We start from the raw sequence: 22,959 nt of genomic DNA, 5'->3' as shown, positions 1-22,959 counted from the left end.
TCTTCAGCCCTGGCGGTGGTTTTGCATGGTGGTATCCTTCCATGGTTTATTCCCCCTTCCCCCACTCACAGAGTTGAAGGACGTCTCGTCCAAATAATAAACATGTTTCTTCTCACTGCGATATATTTTAATACCGCGGAGATTCTTTTGTCGTCAAACAACAAACAATCGTTTCCTCTTGCTAAACTCAAACCGCAAATCATTCAACACCCGTGATACAATTCGTGTGCACATTGACGGCAAATCACCTCACGCCCTGTTTTACTTTGATCTTGTTGCCGCAAGGAGGATTATGCATTTAAAACAACTTGCTTGACTTTGAAGAACATTTCCTTTCGGATGAAGCCCAAAATAACATTCGGGTAAAACCGCGCGCTGAACAGGAGATTCAGCCATTCTCGCCGCTCTACAATAAACATAGGGTTAAAATAGTGGGATGTGCAACACTGGTATCAGCGATTTCACGCGCTCTGCAACGCATTCAGTCTCGCTCGACTCGCTCTAAAGTTTCAATGTCTCTTCAACGCAATACAGATTCGAGTTGGCGAATCTGCGGTTCTAAGTTCGTCTGCACAGTGATTGCAACCAATTAAGTCCATACCTGCTAATCAATGTATTATTTTGTCTGTATATTACAAATTAAATAACTGTTTTCTTGCAAGTATGCAGTTGTGTCGGAATAGAACCCGTCTCAGTGGAACTATATTCTTGCGCGCACGTTTGGATCTACATATGCTAAAACCTGCTGCAAGGTTGACCTGACGCTTGGCTTAGGCAGCTGGCAGCTGTTTCAGGCAGGGAAATAAATGCTAAGGACAAGACATTTCTACAAGTGATATCGGAACCTGAAGTTTGAAAACTTCATCTTATGCCTTGTCTTGGTGTTAGGGATTCAGATGTGGATGTTGTTGAACGCAAACCTCGTTCTTCGACGCAGTACATGACAGAAACGTCAATAACACCAAATATGTTCTACCTAACTTAATTATATGCGCCTATATTAGCGGGAAGCAATTTTACAAACGAAAAATAAGGAGCGAGGCCCCAGAAAAGGCATAAGGTTCAGGCAGTAATTATCGCTTATAGAAATGCAGAAGTGAGCAATCCATAACCGTATCGGGTAGTATTTTTGAAAGTATTAGGTAGTATTTTTTTAAAAAAGAAGTATATATTCTTTCCTAAATTGTCAGCTTTTTTTACGTGCCTTTTTCTTAAAAGTCTCGTCCTAAATGTAAATTAGATGACACAACAAGAGGTATTTTAGTTACATTGGTTTGTGACAATAGATTATCATTGGTACTGTGTTTTGTTGACGTAACATTTATTTAACTACAAAGAAAAGTTTCATACTTGAAACCTACACTTTTTGTTAAGAGCAGAATATATTATTGATGACGTTAGAATTAATGAATCATTGGTACTACTATACTATAGGGATGACACCTATAAATCATTATTTCGCACTTTCTTACATTGCTGCCGGCCCCTGTGGCGGAGTGGTTAGCACATCGCGCTACGACGCCAGGGGTCCCGGGTTCGAATCCTGGCCTGGGCAGGGATATTTGTGAGTGTCCATTCATCAATTTCATCATATCATCACTCATCCCCATCTTCGTAAATTAGCCAAAAGTGGCATAAAAGGCGAGGTAAAATAAATCAAATCACATCTTACATTGCTAACGTACTATTCTGCATTGCGGAACATTTCTTTAGGTGAAATAATGAATTTCTAACGAAAATAAGGTACCAGTTGTATAAGCCGGAGGCACATTAAACTCGTTTATTTTCAAATAAAAATCATTTCTACTTACCTCATATGCATACCGGAACATTTTTCAACCTGGGGATCACTTTTTTTTTCATGCAAAAAGCGTTATTTTTAACATTATAATCATTTATTGGTCGTTGCTAATTCGGCGGGCAAATCTTGACTCACGTCTGTCGTCAGCTGATGTGCAGTGTTTCCAAACTTATGAACCAATAAATGCCACACAAACTATTCACAAAAGGTTTTTAAGCGAAAATTGAGGCTAGACTCTACTTACGTCCTTATCTGCATGGTGATTGCTTCTTTGCGTTCGTGGTGCGGCACCCTGTATCTCTTTGGGTAAGAACCTTTTTATTTTTACACTTTCTGTTCACGATAGCCCCACTATCAATTCACGGCGTCGAGGTATGCCTACGAAGTTAGGTTAGGCCTGTTAGGCTAGGTTCTATTAGCACTCATTTCACCCCTAAATATGTGTTTCATCATCTAAAAAATTCCTCAGTACGTTCAATTACGCATATCCGGACAACATCGGTTTTTCTCGATTTACTCCTTCAGGAAATTTTTCCTCGCTTTGGGATTTACGTTGTTGAATTCCTTATAAAATAAGCTTTCCAACGATATATGACAGGTATTGCTTAGGAAAAGGACGTAAACTAGAGTCTTACCTTAAAGTGGAAAAAAAAACAACCGCTCACACGTCATCTTGTAAAACTACCGCGTGGTTGCTACACTGACAGGGGGTTACATAATCGAACGCACGGAAGATTTGATTCACGTAGTCGACGGTAATGGTGGCACGAGCTATCGTACAACGGAGATGCATGAATGACGAAAAATACCTTACAGGCCAAATAAGTTGCACGATTCGAAAAAACAATTTCCCCGGCTTCAGAAAGTCCTCAAGAACGCAATTCCGTAAGTACTTTCTCGTCTTTTCTCCTGTAAATTTGAAGAAATCCATCTTCTATCGTTACCGAAAATAATGTCTATTTCTTACATTTACGAGTACTTACTGTTACTCGTTATTTCGATTCTGTAACATACATTATGGCGAAAGCGTACTGGTTCATCGCGCGTTGTGAGTGTGTTATGTTATGTTGATTTATGCAGTGTTGCTACCTTGTTCACCGGAAAATACCTACTTTCGTGCCCGGGTTTGAAATTATGCTAATACCTAGCAAGCCATTGACGTTAGCCTCACAAACCATTGACGTTAGCGCCACAAACCATTCATGTTAGTCCCAAAAACCATTTGTTAGCCCCACAAACCATTTTCCGTAAGGTTAGGCAAGCATAGTTAAAAAAATTAGGTAAATATCCGATATCGCCTGAACGGGTTTCTTCAAATGTACAGGAGAAACTACTGGAGGTATTTTCTTTCGCGGAAACTGAAAACTTCGCCATAGAATGCTGCAGAACAAGGAATAATCACTTGTTATGTAAGGAACTTTCATTTTCTGTAACATTATGCCGTTGTTTCCATTATGTACGTGCAGATGGCGCGAGCGTCGAAAGTCATGCAGTCTCGCCAGTGTTTCCAAACGTGCCTTTTTTTTACGAATTTTTTTTAACTATGCTTACCTAACCTAACCTAACCTTGCCAGAAATGGTCCGTGGGGCTATCCATCAATGGTTTGTGATGACATAATGAACACGAAAGTGGGTATTTTTTGGTTAAGAAGGTTGAAACACTGCATACCCACTCCAAATAGACAAAACATAAGCACGACACGCGATGATCCATGACGAGTGCACGCCATAGTGTCTGTTACCCAAGCAGAACAAGGAAAACAAATAATGACTTGTAATATGAAAAGTTGACACTATTTTATGGAAAAAGGCATAACTTCACCTTAAAGAATCTTCCGCAATGCAGAATAGGTAAGTATCAATACTAAAATTAACGAAATAAACGAGTGAGAGGTGTTCGGGCCTTTATCGGATAATTACCAATAATTTTTAAAAAAATTAAAAATACTCGACATGTCATGTTATAGTGAAAACACAGCGAGTTTGAAACACTGACTACGGGATTTACATCATCTAAAACGGAACATTGTGCTCTCGTGCAGAAAGCAAATGGCAGCAGCAGAAACAGCGTGTTGGACAGAGATTTGTGCAGAAAACAACATTTCATTTACATTAAAATGGATCAAAACTACATTCACAAACTTCCAAAACGCTACAGAAAATGATTTGCATAAGTACTTTCTCCTGAAAAAACTAAGAAATCTGTCACCCCAATAGTAAAGTTACCGAATCATTTAATAATTATATTCATAATACAGGGAGGTTATTGCAGCATGCCACCGCAAGAGCGTCTGCCGCTTGCCGGCCCAGTCATGCAACAGGTGCCGGCAAATTGCGTAACAGATAGCCCGTTACACAAACCGCTTGTTTTGTAATGTTTCCACTTTTCACAATTATAGTTACAATTACAACTTAAATAAGCACGTACCTTGTCGTAAGGATGCTGGAAAAGGTGTCCTCTAAAATACAAATATTTCTGGCACTTTATTTTTGACATGTAATCTTTCTTAGACACCGCGAGAGCGTCGGCCGCTTACAGGCCTTGTCATGCATCAGGTGCCGCCAAATTGCGTAACAGATAGTCCGTAACAGAAACCGCTTGTTTTGTAATGTTTCCACTTTTCACAATTACAGTTACAATTACAACCTTATTTCAGACATCTAATCTTTCTTAGACATCTCTACTTTATCCTCGGTTGACAGAAAGGGAAGACAGCATCGCGGCGCATAAAGCAAACCGAAAGTGTAAAATTATATTTAAAACTAATAATAATGATGATCACTAACCTTCTGTGTTATAAATGATGTTGAAAATGACCTCCTTCAACACCAATACATTTCCGGCATCTGCGTATGAAATTCCTCTGAACATCCATAAGCTCCTCAGGTGTGATTCTGGCAATTTCTCTTCTTATATTTTCTTTTAAATCCTCTATTGTACGCGGGTTATTCTGATACACTTTGTTTTTTAATGTTCCCCATAAATAATAATCACAAGGAGTAAGATCGGGGCTACGAGAGGGCCACCCACAACTCAGTACTGATAATTCTGTCCTCAAAAATCTCGGCAATAAAATTAAGTGATTCATAAGCAGTGTGAGCAGTAGCAGAGTCCTGCTGAAAAAATGACTGCTGGCATTCAATGTCCGTTAATTGTTCAAAAAAAGGTTGTAGTATGTCTCTTCGATACCTTTCACCATTGATAGTACCTTCATAAAAAATAGGCCCTATTATTCTGTGCGCATTCAAACCACACCACACACCAATTTTTGCAGGATGGAGCGGAACTTCATGCACAAGGTCAGGTTTTTCTGCGCTCCAATAGCGATTGTTTTGTGAAATAACTCGGCCATTCAATTCGAACCAAGCTTCGTCTGAAAATATGATTAATTCTGGATTTACTCTGCCAGCAACAATATTATCCAGCATCCAGTTACAGAATCGAACTCTAGTCGCGTGATCGCGCGGTTGCAATTCATGAACCACTGTAATTTTGTAGGGTTTTAATCTAAGTAATTTAGTGGCATTTCGTGCTGAGGATTTTGAAATGCCTGTTTCCTGAGCAAGCCGACGGAGGGATTTTTTTGGAGTATGTTCAAGTCGTTCACCAATTTCGTCTAGCTTTTCTTCCGTAAGAACACGTCGTCTGGAAACACGTTTCTTAGGTTCAAGAGATCCTGTCTCTCGTAATCTTTTAACGAGGTTGTAAACAGTATGTCTGTCCGGAACAGGATTGCCAGGAAATTTTCTTGCGAATCGCCTGACTACTTTTCTGCAAGAGTTCGTTTTCACGTAAGTATCGTACATAAAAACTCTTTGTTCAAGACTATATTTGTTTGGCGGCATAACTAATGAATGAATAACAAATAACACACGATAAAGCACTAGCACTTTAGCACACCAACTCAATAACACAGTATAAACAACACGAGTACTGATAAACGCAAACCGAAGTGAACACGTCTAAACAACTGGTAGCCGACAGCTGTCGCATTCGCGTAGTATCGAGAGGCTTCTCGCGGCTTACCACTACTCCGATAAGCCGCTGACGCTCTTGCGACATCTGAGGAATTTCGCTTCTAGCGTCGGCTCTATAGACACTGGATGGACCAAATTTTGAGGGAAGCACAACAAAAGACTACTCTATGAGGATATGTAATGCTCCTGCCGCAACTTTGAAAAAAAAAAAAATATGGAAATTACGACGTTCAGAAATTTTGCGTAATTACGGGGAAAATAGAACTTTGGGATTTGGCCCCCGTTTCCCCCTGGACTCACAATTGTCGGAATTTACATAAAATGTTGCTTTTTGTTCATTCTTACATTTAGAATTTAAATTTCTTAAAAAGATGCAGTTGTTGAGCAGTTATAGCCTTTTATATTCAGTTTATCCCATAGTAGCAAAAGGGGAAAAGTGCTTATTTCAAATGGCGCTCTCAGAAAGAAAAACGCACACAGTGTATGATCGCTACTTTACTTCAAAAATATTCACACGTTAAAATTAAGTGACACTGTTAAATAATTCGTTTATCTGCGCTTTCGTTTTGCATAATAATGTATACGTAACCTCCCCCCTCGAAAATCTTGGGCACGCCACTGACTCTAGTGTTCAAAAGGATTAATCTTGTGTTATCTGCAAAATAAGAGTCACGGTTTTGTTTATTCGAAGGCAAGACAAGAATGAAAAATTGAATCCTTTATGTTGGATGAGTCATTGCTGTCAGAAGCGATATGGGCAGAAATAAAGTGCCAGAAATATTTGTATTTTAGAGGACACCTTTTCCAGCATCCTTGCGGCAAGGTACGTGCTTATTTAAGTTGTAATTGTAACTATAATTGTGAAAAGTGGAAACATTACAAAACAAGCGGTTTGTGTAACGGGCTATCTGTTACGCAATTTGCCGGCACCTGTTGCTTGACTGGGCCGGCAAGCGGCCGACGCTATTGCGGTGGCATGCTGCAATAACCTCCCTGTACTTGTTTCTACCACATAATAGGCATGCATATTCAATTCCTTTATATTGAAATGTTCTTGAAAACTAGTATGGGAACGACTGAAGATGACCGGCCCCTCTCCGATTTTCTTCATTTGGCATACTCACTAATTGAAAAAAAAAGTAAAGTGCTCCCCTGTTCTCAGCACCATGCCATGAAGGCGTATAGGGGGTGTGGGGGTAACGCCCCACACTTTCTTGATCCGGTCATGAGTGGGGGTGATATGATCTGCATCACGCCCCTGACCACCTTTACCCCCCAGGGTTTCCCCCAGGTACCCATGTCATTCGACGCTGGGTGGGCACTGGGGCCGCTTCCAATGTTAGAAAAGTTCCCGGATTTGAACCGGCCGAGGATCGAACCCTGAGCATGGTAGTCATACGCGTTACCGACTGAGCCACCGCGGCCACCAATTGAGGCCTCCTAATCACGAATTTGAAGTTAAAAGTTGTGGGAAACGTCTAGAAATTGCAAAATAAGCGAAAATAAAGCGTTAGTTTTTGGAATGGAAACCGTCTATTTTCGTGAATTTTTTTTTTGTTTCACAAGCAAATATATATTATTCCTGATACTACCACGACACCAAATTTTAATTATGTTTGCCCAACCTAACCAAAACTAACCTAACTACAAGTCAATGGTTCGCAATTATTTTGCAATTTCTAGATCCTGATACTACCACTTCACTTCACTTAGTCGATCCTCTTCTACCGTCAGGTGTAGAGGTTTTGCAAAGAGCTCTCCATCCTTCTCGGTCCCTGGCTAACATTTTTGCCCTGTTGGTATCCAATCCTCTTCTCCTCAAAACTTCTTCCATCCAGCCGTCCCAGGTCTGCTTGGTCTTCCCTTTGGTCTCTTTCCATCTACTTTAGCTTGCCATATCTTTTTAGGTATCCTTTCTTCACTCATTCTGTGGACATGACCAAACCACCTCAACTGCGACGCTTCTATTTGTTGTTGTAAAGGTTGGGTCTTAAGGCTCATTCGAATTGTGTGATTCCTTACTCTATCTCGTTTTGTTTTTCCTTCTATTCTTCTTAGGTATCTCATTTCAGTTGCTTCAAGTTTGCTAGAATAATTAGTTGTTAGTGGCCATGATTCACACCCATAAATTAGTGTAGGTGCATACGTTGTTTTGTAAACTGTCAACTTTGTTTTCTTCGTAATTTCCTTTTTATTTATGAAGTTTCTATTTAGAGCATGATATAATCTTCCTGCTGCAGCAATTCTATTATTTACTTCTTCATCTATTTTCCCACTGCTGCTTATTATAGACCCTAAAAAAAAAAAAAGGTAAAGTGTTCCCCTGTGCTTAGCACCACGCCATGAAGGCGTATAGGGGGTGTGGGGGTAACGCCCCACACTTTCTTGATCCGGTCGTGAGTGGGGGTGATGTGATCAGCATCACGCCCCTGACCGCCTTTACCCCCCAGGGTTTCCCCCAGGTACCCATGTTATTCGACGCTGGGTAGGCGCCGGGGCCACTTCCACCGTTAGAAAAGTTCCCGGATTTGAACCGGCCGGGGATCGAACCCGGGACCTTTAGAATGGTAGTCAGACGCGTTACCGACTGAGCCACCGCGGCCACTTATAGACCCTAAATACTTGAACTTTGTTACTTGTTCCAAGCTCTCGCCTTCTATCTTAATGGTATGAGTTCTATGTTCTCTACTTATTATCATTGTTTTTGTTTTACTGGTGTTAATTCTCATATTTACCTTTTGTAGTTCTCTGTTCCATACATCTAAATTATATTGTAAGTCCTTTTCAGTTTTAGCAAATAAAACTAGATCGTCTGCAAAAGCTAGTTCTGATATTTGTACAGGTCTCATGAGCCAATTCCCAACAGTAAAGGGTTTAATCTTTCTTTTGCAAGTTTTTGTAATTTCATCAATTAAAATTATGAACAGAAGTGGACTTAAAATGCAGCCTTGTCTTACTCCAGTTGATGTATAAAATTCATCAGATTTTATGTTACTTGTACGGATGTAGTTACAACAGTTATTGTAAAAGCTCTGTATGCTAGCGATCAGGTTATCATTCACTTTTCTTCTTTGCAGCACTTCCCATAATTTAATCCAAGGTACCCTGTCAAATGCCTTTTCCAAATCTATGAAACACATATGAATTTCTTTATTATATTCTATCGGTTAACGGCTCTGACGACGGATGAAGATGCATAAACATCTCAACGGCGAAGGAGGCGGAAGAACCAAAAATCCTCTGCCTTGAGGAAAGGGTGTTGACCCAAAGGCTAAGGGAGTAAACCCTGAAAGAAAATCCTGGTCCCCCAGGTTGGGGGTTGGGCGTGGGGCCAACACCCCCACCCTGGAAAAATTTATCTCGTTAAAAGTAATCAAAGAGCTATCCCCTGATACTACCACGACACGAAATTTTAACTATGTTTGCCTAACCTAACCACACGTCAATGGTTTGTGGGGCTAGCGTCAATTGTTCACAATTATTTTGCAATTTATAGACGTTTCCGACAAATTTTAACTTCAGATTCGTCATTAGCAGGCCTCAATTAGTAAGTATGCCAAATATGAAGAAAATCTGAGAGGGGTCCGGTCATCTTCAGTCATACCCTAGTATGTGCTGAATACCAGCTGTTATTTGTTTCTGGATTTGCTACAGTAAATACAAAATCCAATTAACTTGATCAAACAAGCTATCAATCACAACCACAATTTGTAAGTAAACAAAACAATATTATTATTATTGTAATAGGGTTACAATTAAATCAAACAATATTTGATTTAATACAGTTATTAATGTCATGTTCTTCAAAATTTAAAGCCATCAATTTATATGTACCATAAATTTAAAAATTAGCATGAAAACACTTAATTCCACTGTAACATACTACAAACTATATTTCTTGAAATCAAGGGGTCCTGGGTTCGAAACCCGGTGGAGGTACATGGTGGTTCGGATCCCACTTTAAACTGTAGGTCCTGTCCCGATTAGCCTTACTGTGCATAAAGTGGACTTAAAACACCAAATCACACACACACATACAAACTATATTTACATAGGCCCGATTGTATAAAACAGTTGATCCTCGATTAGCCAGTAAAATTGATCTGCAGTCACGCTGAACTCTGATTTTGTGTTGTATAAAAGTTGAACTGAGATTAAGTCCCTGCGATCTGCGATCAAAGTTGACCCGCGATTTTTCTCCGATCAGCAGACATTGACCGTAGTTCAGCTGTTGTAACATGGCTGTACTAACGAATATTTGCTTGTAAAATGTGTTGCAAGTGAACGTATGTGGCAAAACGGGAGAATCAATTCATAAAATCCTGTTTCCATAATAATAAAGAAGAAGCATGCACAACGAGGTGAACAATGATAAATATTTCTTCCATTTTTCTTTCTTTCCATATATCGTGTGTCATTGTTATTTACTGTTTCAAATACCATGTATTTTTTTCTTGAAATTTGCCTTAAATAACTGCAAGAGCATATTGTAACATTGTTTAATTGCTCGATCAGAGAAAAGTAATTTGAGAACAATCGAGTGATGATACAAACAGAAAAAAATATGACCCGCTTAAGTTTTCTTGTTGATATCATTGTAAAACTTGCGTTGGAATGAAGAGGGAATATAAAAATATTACCATTTTGCTTTACTGCATCCAGCAAAGTGTTATTGCAATTCCATTTTGTCCGCAGAATGGAACAGAGCATATAACTTTGGCTGTAGTGTATATATCTACTGCTTTATGAACCGAGCATGTTGCATTTTAGTTGGTAAAGCTTTCTCTCCTCTCGATATATAAATAACACATATTTTATTTCGAATATTATTTGTTTTGGGCATAATTTACATCCGAGAGGACAAACGCGATTGTTGTTTCATGGGAAAACGCAAACACATTTTACATGTCACAACGTAGGTTATTCAATTAAGTGCAAGGAAAATTCCGTATACTACTTACAGGAACTAATGGTCCACCTGTAACACGTTATCGTGTAATCACAAAATAAATATAATAAAAATCTCATTACATGAACAATAGCTCCAAATCCGAGTATAAGAAAGTTGTTATCTCTCTTTTTAGCATTAAAAAGAAATACAGATTTTTTTAAAAAATTCTATTTATGCAAGCATTTTTTCTCCCCTTTGCAACCGAGAACCGATAGTTGCTTTCGTTGTCAATGATAAATCATCCACGTGGAACTCGCACAAGCAATAAATGGCCGCTTAGTATCCAATTTACGTGATTTTACAAAATTTGCAAAATGTTCGAATATTTACTACGTCCAGCACCTCAGATTTATTCTTTATTCAAATATTTAATACATACATTTTCCAAAACCGACTTTAAAATGTTTGCTGTTCAGTGTTGGACAATTGGCAACATCACAGGCACACTAGCGACATGTCTGGATTTGCCACGTTGCCAAATGTATTTCTTTGACCCAAGATCAGGATTTGATCTAAGATCGACAAATCGACACTTTGCTTTATGCAACATGATAGAAGCTTGAACTTAGTTCACTCATGGATTGTAGGTCAAATCTGATCTCCAGTTAGTGATGTTTATACAACCGGCCTATAATGAAGCAAAATTGGGTGGAGGGAGTTTGACCCAACAACATCTTTGTTTTCGATTTCTGCACCTCTTGTAAATGCATACCAAAAGAAAAAGATAATAATAAAAATATATAAATCAGAGTGCTGCATGGGACCGCTTTCGCTTGCTCAAACTTGTTCGAGTCTCCTACGCTCAAACGTAGAACACTCAAAGTACCGGGTGGGCCATAAGTCAGTTGTCACTAGCAATCGTTATACTTTATTTTGCCTAGCGTAGTGGAAGTCAGTTGTGAACTTGACTAGTGCATATTACCCAATATAAGAATGCTGGGTAGTGACAACTGATGGTATGAATGAAGAATATAGAGAATGTCTCTAATTACGTTAATATTTGCTATACTAACTAAATTTGGCCTTCTAATCACGAATCTGTTGTTAAAATGCCGCGGACGCGTGTAAAAATTCATGGGTAGCCCCACGAACTATGCACGGGTAGCCCCACAAACCATTGACGGATAGCCCCAAAAACCATTCACAGATAGCCCCACAAACCATTTCCGGCAAGGTTAGGTTAGGCAAGCATAGTTAAAATTTTGTTCGTAAAGCAATGCGAAAAAGTTTTTTTATTAAAAAGAAATTCAACTTACATCAGCTTTTTTCACCATTTCCAGACGTGTCCGCGGCATTTTAACAACAGATTCGTGATTAGAAGGCCAAATTTAATTAGTGTACCAAATATTAACGAAATTAGAGACATTCTCTATATTCTACATTCGCTCCCAACTGACTTATGGCCCACCCAGTATAATGATTGGAAACATCCCATATTTTAGAGCCTAAAGCAGCACTGTCAGCCTAAAACCCATACATCGATGGAAACCACTCTATGCAATTACAATTCTAAAAATCATAATTCCGTATATTATTATGTAACACCACACAATATATGTATATGAAAGTATGCAATATCTACAGACTGAAACGTAAAAATGGATACATATGCTGACACACCTGCCTAAGCAATTAAAAATATCTTATCACAGTGCGTGTACATCATTATTCACTTACCGAAGGATAATCATATTCTGCGTAATAATACAATGCAGTTATAACATTAAATCGAACATCATTTTGATGTCACAATAATCGTAAGAACATAACATGTCAGCATAGGTAGTTTCAGCCCATAATCATCTATTTTATCACATATCACTGTGCATTATAAGTGACATAAAACTTCATTCTATCATGGAGTTGATGACTATTTTCACTTAATTTTCAATTTCACTATGCCTTTAACTTCACAATCAATATTTGAGGGTCCACTACCGCAGACAAATGATGGAAATACGTGTACTAATAGACTTTGAGAGTTTGAGTGTATTCTGCTCGTTCCAGCTTTTTCGCTCAAGCAGAAGACCTAAGAATTTTATATGTGATCTAGCTTTGCCCATGTGAACTATTGAGAGCTAGAGCGAAAAGTCTTCATCACAGTACTCTAATACTAAACTTCATCATTCCAGGATATAATAAAGTTTAACAGGGAGAGAGAGTTCGATTCTGAGAGAGTCCCAGCCATTCCAGAAGTGTTGGGAAACCCAACCTTGACCCATTATATTATGTTGAATGTTTTATCCAGAATTACAATGTAAGCACTTTTGTTACAGGGAATGCAGTTCACGTGCACAGTTTGCAGTGCAACTTTGGGCGAAGATTGGGATAGTGTGAAACTTCACAATTGCTTTGTAAACAGCACACAGCTGGAAGTATTTCCTGATGGTTCAATCAAAATAATGCCTAATGTTGCAGGTGGTGCAGAAAACACCATAGTGCAGGATGTGGTAACTACACAATTAGCTGAAGTAGGTAAGTTCTGTAATGATTAAAAAAAGATAAAGTGCTCCCCTGTGCTTAGCACCACGCCATGAAGGCGTGTAGGGGGTGTGGGGGTAACGCCCCACACTTTCTTGATCCGGTCATGAGTGGGGGTGATGTGATCAGTATCACGCCCCTGACTGCCTTTACCCCCCAGGGTTTCCCCCAGGTACCCATGTTATTCGACGATGGGTGGACGCCGGGGCTGCTTCCAACGTCAGAAAAGTTCCCGGATTTGAACCGGCCGGGGATCGAACCCGGGACCTTGAGCATGGTAATCAGATGCGTTACCGACTGAGCTACCACAGCCACATATTTTATTTTTATTATAAGGTTAACCAAGAAAGTTGTGTTGGTTTCTGACTATGTTGAATGTTATGAGCTCCGCACACTGTTAGTTCCAAGGTTTGACAGATAGTGGCGTGCCCAGGATTTTCGAAATGGAGGGTCTACGTACATTTGTTTTTGGTAGTCAGAGCCCTAATTTTGGCAGGGGAATTTAATGTTGTTTGGTTATAAAATATATCATTTTTACAAAACATCATCTACAACAACAAAAGAGAGTGGGCTGTTTACCCACTGTACCCCCTCGAGGATTACGACAAATTTTCTTTTAATCAACAGATTTCAATGTTTTACGTAATATAAAAGTGGTTCCAGCTTTAGAAAAGAACGGAGATATTTGATGCCAAAGAATGGCCCACGTAAGTTTAAACCTGCAATTTCAGAGTATTTTCGCAGCTTTTTGTTAGTAAAAACTGTTTCTATGCACACTAAACTAGCGAAAGAACACGTCGAAAATAACTATCAGTACCAATCCTAACCTAACTACGTAAAATTATAGCTGCTGTTGTGGAAAGTCGTTTTGGGTGCTATATTCACTTGCGCAAAGCCTTCGGGCTGTTCTGCTACACGGTAAAGTAACACGCTAAGGTGACAGACATACTTTACTTCACACAAGAACACATTTCTGACAGCTAAAATCAACTGAAAACGTTCAAGAACAACAAAAATCTTCATAAACCATGCAAAATATTTCACATTCTCCAGGGGGTACAAAAGTCAAGGGTAGGGAAACATCCCCTCACACATAAATCATATAGAGTTTGCGTGGACACTTGAAATGATGTAGTCTATAAATTCATCATATTTATTCCAGTTAGTAGAAGTTAATGTGGAAATGCATGCACATCTGAAACATATTCTCTGTTTGATTTGTTATATTTTCTTTGAGAAAAATATGAAATACTCTACATCATTATTTTTCTTATTAACAGATGCAACAAAGATCTGGGCATACAACGAAACCATTGCCCTGATCAACAGCTACAAGAATCATTTGAAGGATTTTGCTAATACTAGAAAGAGGACCCGTGTATGGAGTAGCATTGCAATGGAATTAGCTGGTCAAGGAATTCAGGTATGCAGTACCCATTATTTGTCAAAATTTATCCAGTTTTATAGCAAGAATGTCTGTTTAAAGTATTCTGGTTCACTTAGCAAACAGGTTTTTCTTGTGGTTTGGACACATCAACTTCATACATTTATAACAGATTTTTAGAAACATGTACTTACATTCATAATTGGGAAAAGAGAGATGTGGTAGTATTAATTAATCGAAATAGAAAAAACAGCTTCGCGGATAAAAGTGAGTACTAGTTTCTCCGTATTTATGTACTTATACGAGGGGTAGTCATAAAGTTTTAATTATCACCTCGAAAAAATCAAGCTGCGACCATGAAACTTGGTGATGGTGTTAGTCCTTCTCTACATGTTCACCCTTCAATGCGACACATTTTTTCCAAAGATGAATGACTTGGCAGAGACCTTGGTTGTAGAAGTCTGCATTTTGGCTGTTCAGGAAACGTTCCACTTCGAAAATCACCTCGTCGTCATTCTGGAAATGCCTACCACCCAATGGTTTCTTCATCCGAGGAAAGAGGAAGAAGTTACTGGGTGCCATGTCAGGAGAATACATGGGTGAGGCAAAATTTGATAGCCCAAAGAAGCAGCATGTGTGACTGTGTCCTGTGCAGAATGAGCTGGGGTGTTGTCGTGGAGCAAAAAGACCCCCTTGGACAGCTTCCCGCGACACTTCGTCTTGACAGCCTCCCGTAACCTCGTCAGGAGATTTCGGTAGAATGCTCCTGTGATGGTTTGCCCCTTACGAGCATAATCTGTTAGCACCACACCATGGCAGTCCCAAAAAACACTCACCATCACCTTGCCTGATGATGGTTGGGTCTTCGCCTTTTTCGGTGGTGGTGAATCCACATGTTTCCATTGCTTGCTTTGCTCCTTTGTCTCAGGGTCATAGTGATACACCCAGCACTCGTCTATGGTGATTAGGCGGGTAAAGAAGTCATCTGGATTGGCCTGACACAGCTGCAACATTTCCGCTGCTGCCTTGGTTTGGCGGGCTTTTTGAATAGGTGTGAGCAGTCGCGGGACCCAGCGGGTGGCAACCTTTGTCATGTTCAAAATGTCATGCAAGATCTTGAAAACTGATCCATGACTGATTTTCACTTTTTCCACTATCGCCTCGATTGTGATACGCTGGTCTTCGAGCACCAGGGCCTCCACTTCTCTTGCGATTCCTGATTCTTTACGGAGAGATGGTCTGCCACTTCGTTGTTAGTCATTCAGACTTGTTTGACCACACTAGAAGTGTCTGCGCCACCTAACCACTGTGTCATATGATGGTGCATTGCAGCCGTACATTTCCACCAACTCAGTATGGATTGTTGCAGCGTTGTTTCCCTTCAAATGCAGAAGACGAATTACCGCACGATACTCCACTTTATCAATGGGCTGCGCCATTTTGTTTTGGCTCCTCTAGCGGCATGCTACGGTACTGTGGCGCGGGGATTTCAATGTGTACCAGGACTGCAGACATGTACCTGCAAACACACAAAAAATTAATTACATAACTTTATTTTTTCGAGGTGATAATTAAAACTTTATGACTACCCCTTGTATATATGAAAATGATAGTTGTCTGGAAAACGCTTTTGTCAATAGTCACACAGATCACTATTGTGCTCCACTGAAGTGTTAATATTATTTTAAGCAGCCATGTCCTCAGCGTTGATTCCATTAGTTACTATCTAAAATAGTTCTTGCATGATTAAGGACATTGTTTTGTTCAAATTTGCTTGAAATTCTGAAGTAATCATGAAAGTATATTTGCATGTATGTTTGTGGAATTACCTATTTTATTCTAGCATATTTTGTCCCATAGAAACTTCGAATGTCTATAAATTACACTAATGTGAATCTCATATTAACTTTTATCTGATATACTTTTATCCATTTCAGTCAATTCTACATATTTATAGTGATTTTAAATAAAAATAAATGTATTGGAGTTTCAAAATTTAGTACTGTATTTCAACCGTAACCTTGTTAGATATGGTTGTCTCATGAATGCTATGTAACATGTCACATAAGAGTTAATGTATTACCTGCAAAAAAAAAAAGCTGTAATAATAAATATGTAAAGGTATAGCTACATTCTACTTGTTGCAACATACTGTGAAGGCATATGGGTGGGTAGATGTGGAGGTAGGACGTCCCACACATTAGAGATGTGATCAGCACCATGCCCTCCCATCCCCCCATTTCTTAAGAGGCTGAGTGAACCCCAGGGCTGTTCCATGCATGGACTTTGAGAAAAATTTCCACCTAAAATCATCCACTCTGGAAATTAAACTTATGCCCTGCCAACTGAACCACTGCGATTGTAAATAAATAAACTGATAAAGGAATTGGGAGCATTAATATCGAAATCTCCATTTGTTAAATTTTCTGAAGCTTGCGGGTTGAACGCTCATTCACCCCAACTTCTACCAGATGCAGAGCCGAGTAATAAGAAATTTCCACTCGGTTCTGCACAGTCAACAAGGCAACGGCCCTTAGTAGCGGTGAGTGCACCTACACTGTAACTTTCCACCAACACCAGGGTGTATGCCAAGTGAACAGCTGGAGGTGTAAAGTTCACCACGTCATGATGAAATTCTGTTGGATAAAAACCCCTGGAGATGGTAAATCGAGACCACAACATGTTTGACACAATCGACGCTGATTAATGAGACCACTCCCAGAGATTGCAACATCACGAGGCTGCAACAAGCGTGCAGTATGACTGTAGCAGTCCGGACTACAGAAGTCAAGAAGCCAGCCCGAGTCCAGAAAAGTAGCGCTCCAGCAACAAGCTGCCTCCTATCGTCGTCAACATGTAGGCCAGCGGTCTCTCCAGCATCTCCATCCAACCACCGCTGACACCCAAAGCCGATGGCCAATCATCGATCAAGCGGCAAGTAGCATTCAACAGACTAAGGCTCCCATATCCTTCATCCACACTATTCAGGGTAGAGGTGGTCCAGCGAGACCCAAATTGAAATCTCAACTTTATTTAACTGAGCTACATCCTGGCGTGACTAGATTCCATACCTAAACTGACGTCATGCTACATGGTGGACATTGCCGACTCCACTCCGTGGATTTGCATAATTTTTTTCTCATGCCACGCAAAATTCCACAATTTAAATCTCCGCTGTAGACAGCATCAACATTAGATTTTTTCCTTCAATAATACACTTCGTCGAGTACAACCCCCCTCCCCATACATCTTATACACCAGCAAATATGGTAATTACATAAAAACTGTGCTCTAAATATAATAAATACAAAATAAATGTAGTTTAATGTTTTCCCCCTTTTTTTTCATAGGTAACAACCATGCAATGCCTCAACAAATGGAAGAATCTCCTAAAAACTTACAGAAGCGTGCTGGATAATATAAAGAAGACAGGATCATGTGCCATGAGGTTTCAGTTTTTTGACGTTCTGTACGAACTAATTGGTGACAAGCCCAATACGGGATCTCAGATTTTGGGATCCAACATCCAGATTCCGGAAAGTGAGACAGTAATTATCGAATCAGGTACAATGACCGAAACGCAACAACAGCCAGACTCTGACATAATTCAGGAGTTATTACAGACTTACAGTGCATCAACTAATAAAAAGCGTGGCCAGTTGACCGCATTCGTGTACGATTATTTCACGAGGAAGGAGCAAAGAGAGAAACTGTGGGAAGAGGAACGGGAACAGAGGTATGAAGAGAAAGAGCGGAGACGAGAAGAAAGGCATAGGAAGAAGATGGAAATGGAACAGAAGAAATTGCAACTTTTGTCGGAACTACTGAAAAAGTGATAGCAACGGTGCTCAATATGATGGGGAGTGTGTGTGTGAATGTTAAGGTCAGCTGCACACTGGATCCGACACGATGCGACATGATGAGTCATTTTTGTTGCAAACCGACATGGGGCTCTTATGGGCCACGGCACATCGGACGAAACATTTGACTCAAGTCACCTAGAGTCATGTTGCAACGGTTTGTGACAAAACAGTGAATGTCTAGGGACAAAACGATCTGAGCATGTGTGAATCCATTCAATTCAGTCACAGACATCTAATTACAGACCGGAAACTTCAAGCAAAAATTTCCGAGCTGGGGGACAGTATCATGGTGGCCATATTTTTATTTCATTGCAAGTTAAACATGATTGTATTCTGACACAGGAGATCACAGATACAGAAATGTGGATAACTAGATTAATGTTGGTGCATAAAATGTTTGTCTTCAACCTGTGCGAGGTACAACATTTAAGAATTTGTGAACATAGATGATTGCTACTGCTGATTACATGGATTTCTATTACATAGCAATAAAACAATAACAGAAGTCCGACAGCTTCGAATTTTACGGCAATATATTTAAAAAGTTGGTTTCCTGGAGGTAAGCCAGATATGGGAGAATACGCCATTTGTGAAGTTCAAAGTACAAAAGTCATGTTAGTAACATAAGCAATACATTTAAGGTAATACAAACTGATTCGATTCACAACATATAAAATTATACATCAATTCTACATATAGCCTACATTGATTGAAGTGTAAACTGATATGTACCGTTAACCTGCTTCCTAATTGTAAAAGACAGACCTACACCTATTGCGTACATGGACGAAATCTGCTATCAGATTTAAGCTAACTAACAAAATGGCTCATCATGTTGCTTTGTGACTCATCGTGTTGCGTTGCTTCATGTCGCTTTGTGGCTTGTCGCGTCAGGTTTCATCCTCTCAGATCCAGTGAGACTGGAATTCTTAAGATATCACGAGATATAAATAAGTTATGTAAGTGACTTTTATTGTTTTTATGGTACATATTAATTTTTATTGTAATGAACATTTCAACTTGGACCTATTTTACATTGTTCCAGTTTCTGTGGCAGAGGTCCCGGAGGTCATTCGTCTGTTTCAATAGTGCTTTTTTACCCATGCTGATACACAAGGGAAGGCAAATTCATGTATGAAATTATCAGAGCATTTTCAAGTAATGTGATTAATAGGGAGTGGAAGTTGATGAAATGTCATCTTTTTTCTGACATCTCGGACACGATACCCATTAAATATACACAATATTACACTTCGTCTAGAACCCAAAAAAGTTAATTTGAATGTGCATTTTTTGCCAATTGTCAGGTTTTAGGTCATTTTCCCAGATTTTCGGCATTTTTCGTAATATTCGGTGTATTGTCTCATCATATCTTGTCACTTCTTTCATCTTGGTAATGAGTATTTTCACCAATGTGAACATAATTGGCTATATCTCGCAGGATTGCAATTTACGAGCAAAAGAAAACTGAACTGGTGACAGTTTTTGTTGTGTCTGGGGAAACCACCAGGTGCCCGTCTGGGGCAAACTCAGATATAAGATCAGATAAGAAGAGGCTGGAAATACCCTGGCCAGACCCTGTTTCCATTGGAAATCCTCGTTGCATATTTTAATTGAACGTGCATGTGGTATCATTTGGTGCCTTTTTTTTAAAGCAAGATTGCATTTTGTTTAATTTAATTTTCATTTCAATTTTTAACCTGAATCTAACAAATTTATTGGTCATTTTGTACGTCATTTTTTCCATTTTTTAGGACATTCTATAGGTCATATAACTATATTTTTTAGGTCATCAACTTCCGCTCCCTAGTGATTAACTTTGCATTATTTTCCAGAGTGGCAAGTAAGGTATTCTCTTGGTCACAGTATGCACTGCTTGATCTTTCTCTTTTGGTTATTTGATGTTACTTTTCTGCGTCGTGCGTTAATCACCACAGTGAGGATGAATGATGAACTGACAAAATGATTTATGGAACAAACACAACAATACATTCAAGCTTTACATGGGAACTCTAGCCTTGTGGTGCATTATGTTGACCACTCTGCCACAGGGGTCAGGGTAAATACTACCATTCTTAACAGATATAAACCATTGTTCTAATTATCAGTCTCCTATGGTAATTGTTACAAAGATAAGATGAAATTATATGTATGAAATTTATAATTTTTGTCAAACATTTATTTTTCCGGAATGTCATTGGCAGGGGTAGAAAAAACTTAAAATAATTCAGGCACCAGCTCCTTTTCTCATGAGGGCCTCCCTGATGGTGCAGTCGTAGCATTGTCCCGGGTTTGATTCCTGGTGGAGGCACATAGTGGTTCGGATCGCACTTTAAACTGTAGGTTCAGTCCCGATTAGCCTTACTGTGCGTAAAGTGGACTTAAAACACCAACTCAATCAATAAGAAAAACCTTTTCTCAGGAGCAAGCTTGCTTTTATTATTATTATAAGAAAGCCATGAATCCATCAAAGATAATGCTACACATTATGAAATATGATAGTAAAACATTTATTATTTAACACAAGATTGGTTTAAAAGTAATTAATCCTTGCCCCAGAGTGGCCTTCCCTGCCATAGCACTGCAGATTTTAACAGTCGGCTAACAACATTGCAGGAATTTTTAATAGCATGTTTATTATACACATGATATATACTGCTGGACAATGAAAACCGGACACTTTAATATTTGACATCTGAATTGCAATAACAGCTCGCAGGTATATTACAGAATGTTCGGCAGATCATGTAGTACCATATGCACCATTCATAGGCTCGGACTTTGTTTATGCATTCGTACTTAATTCAGTTTCTGCAACATTTAGTTAGCCCTTGTACCAGAGCTTTTATCGACCCATTGCGTTATCACAAAAAATGCAAGTGTCTGGTTTTTTTTGTCCAGCAGTATAGAAAACACAAAGACAAGACATTAAAAAACACATACTGTACTCGTTATTATTTTTTAAAAAAAGTTAATGGACATTTCCATAAGTGAACTCTACATATTTAGAATATATATTTTGTTTAGAACTGAATTTGAATGTTCAGGCATCATGGCAACCAGTTGCTCTGTATTTTTCTACCTCTGGTCATAGGCATCCCCTACCTCCATCCTGATACCCATGCCCATTGCAAACAGGCTTATGTAATGCAGAAAAAAGCACTATGTGTTCATTTATTCCACTATATTCAATTCCACTTCTTTTCTTTTTTTTTCTTTGTTCCATTTTGTCCTACAATATACACATTTTGGTTCTGAAGGGAACATGAAATGTGCAATCACATGTAGTTAATTGTTGGAGTTTTCAAAAGGTGTCCTATATTTTGCCCTTCTTTATGTATGTGTTGCTTGCATTGTAGAATTATTCTACACTCATGCTCATAAATTAAGGATAATCTGAATCTTGTACAAAGAAATATTTGAGGTGCAGCTTGAAATGATGTCCGGGTACTGTACCAAAGACCCTGTGTTGACTATGACCTTGATCCAGTGTGTGGTGGCACTGTAAGCAGACAAATGACTCACAGGAGCGAAACTGCTGACCAGAGTACAGTGCCTATAGGAAGTGTGCAGTTGTGCTAATGGTGTGTGTGTGAAATGGCTCAAAGAACACATATTGATGATGTAATGAGGGGAAGGATACTTGGGTGGCTAGAGGCGGGCCAAAGACAGCAGGTCGCATCACAGGTGCTTCATGTGCCACAAAGTGTCATCTCACGATTATGGCAATGATTCCAACAGACTGGAAACGTGTCTCGGTGCTACAGCAGTGGACGTCCACAGTGTGCAACACCACGAGAAGACAGGTATCTCACCGTAAGTTCCCAGAGACACAGACGGAGTACTGCCGGGGGCCTTGCTCGAGACCTTGCAGCTGCCACTGGAACAGTTGTTTCCAGACACACTGTGTACAGACGACTCAACAGGCACAGTTTATTCACCCGGAGATCTGCAATTTGCATTCCACTGTCACATGGTCACGGAGTAGCCCATGACAACTGGTGTAGAGAACACAGGACATGGACAATGGAAGAATGGTCTCGGGTACTCTTCACTGACGAGTCCAGGTATAGTCTGTAACGGTGATGACGTGAATCTGTCATTTGTGAGTCCCGCTTTACGTCATCCCATTACATTAAGTAAAAATTTCCCACCCGGGAAATTTCGCATCCATAAAAATCCCCTTGAGGTTATTTTCCTCATTACCAAATTATACCGATAGATGTCCCCCCAGTCACTTTTCACCTTTTTTTCTTCGCTAGCAACGCAAGTATTGCAAACACAGTTCGTCAAATTCCACTCAAGGTTCAACGTCGTATTTGTATTTTATTCTCAACTGGGGCAAGCCTTATTGTATCGTGTGCAACCTTATATCGTAAGTTGAGACCTTGTGAACTTTTCGGCATACATTTTAAATGTTACGTGCTGTTATTTTGAACTTAGATTGATTCTTGCAACAACGAGTCACGTCACGGAAACATTAGTAAGGAATTGTGCATTG

At 39.4% G+C, this 22,959-nt stretch overlaps 1 protein-coding gene across 3 annotated transcripts; it reads left to right on the top strand.

The window, feature by feature from the left end:
* Nucleotides 1–1,024: 1,024 nt before the first annotated feature.
* Nucleotides 1,025–22,624, top strand: LOC145978051 (uncharacterized). 3 transcript variants are annotated; one of them, XM_083110457.1, is made up of 4 exons: nucleotides 1,025–1,096; nucleotides 13,007–13,205; nucleotides 14,492–14,634; nucleotides 17,946–22,624. In XM_083110457.1, exons 2-4 carry the CDS (start codon nucleotides 13,010–13,012, stop codon nucleotides 18,429–18,431), a joined length of 825 nt encoding a protein of 274 aa, XP_082966583.1. In that variant the 5' UTR covers nucleotides 1,025–1,096; nucleotides 13,007–13,009; the 3' UTR covers nucleotides 18,432–22,624. The 3 variants fall into 3 exon arrangements, with proteins under 3 accessions (XP_082966583.1, XP_082966582.1, XP_082966580.1); XM_083110456.1 differs by having other exon boundaries at nucleotides 1,090–1,142; XM_083110454.1 differs by lacking the exon at nucleotides 1,025–1,096 and adding an exon at nucleotides 1,112–1,255.
* The last annotated feature ends 335 nt before the right edge of the window (nucleotides 22,625–22,959 follow it).

This window comes from Lepisma saccharinum, chromosome 24 (assembly GCF_977018435.1).
Source record: "Lepisma saccharinum chromosome 24, izLepSacc3.1, whole genome shotgun sequence".
NCBI classification, from domain to species: Eukaryota; Metazoa; Arthropoda; class Insecta; order Zygentoma; family Lepismatidae; genus Lepisma; species Lepisma saccharinum.
This window is presented reverse-complemented; position numbering and strand designations above follow the sequence as displayed.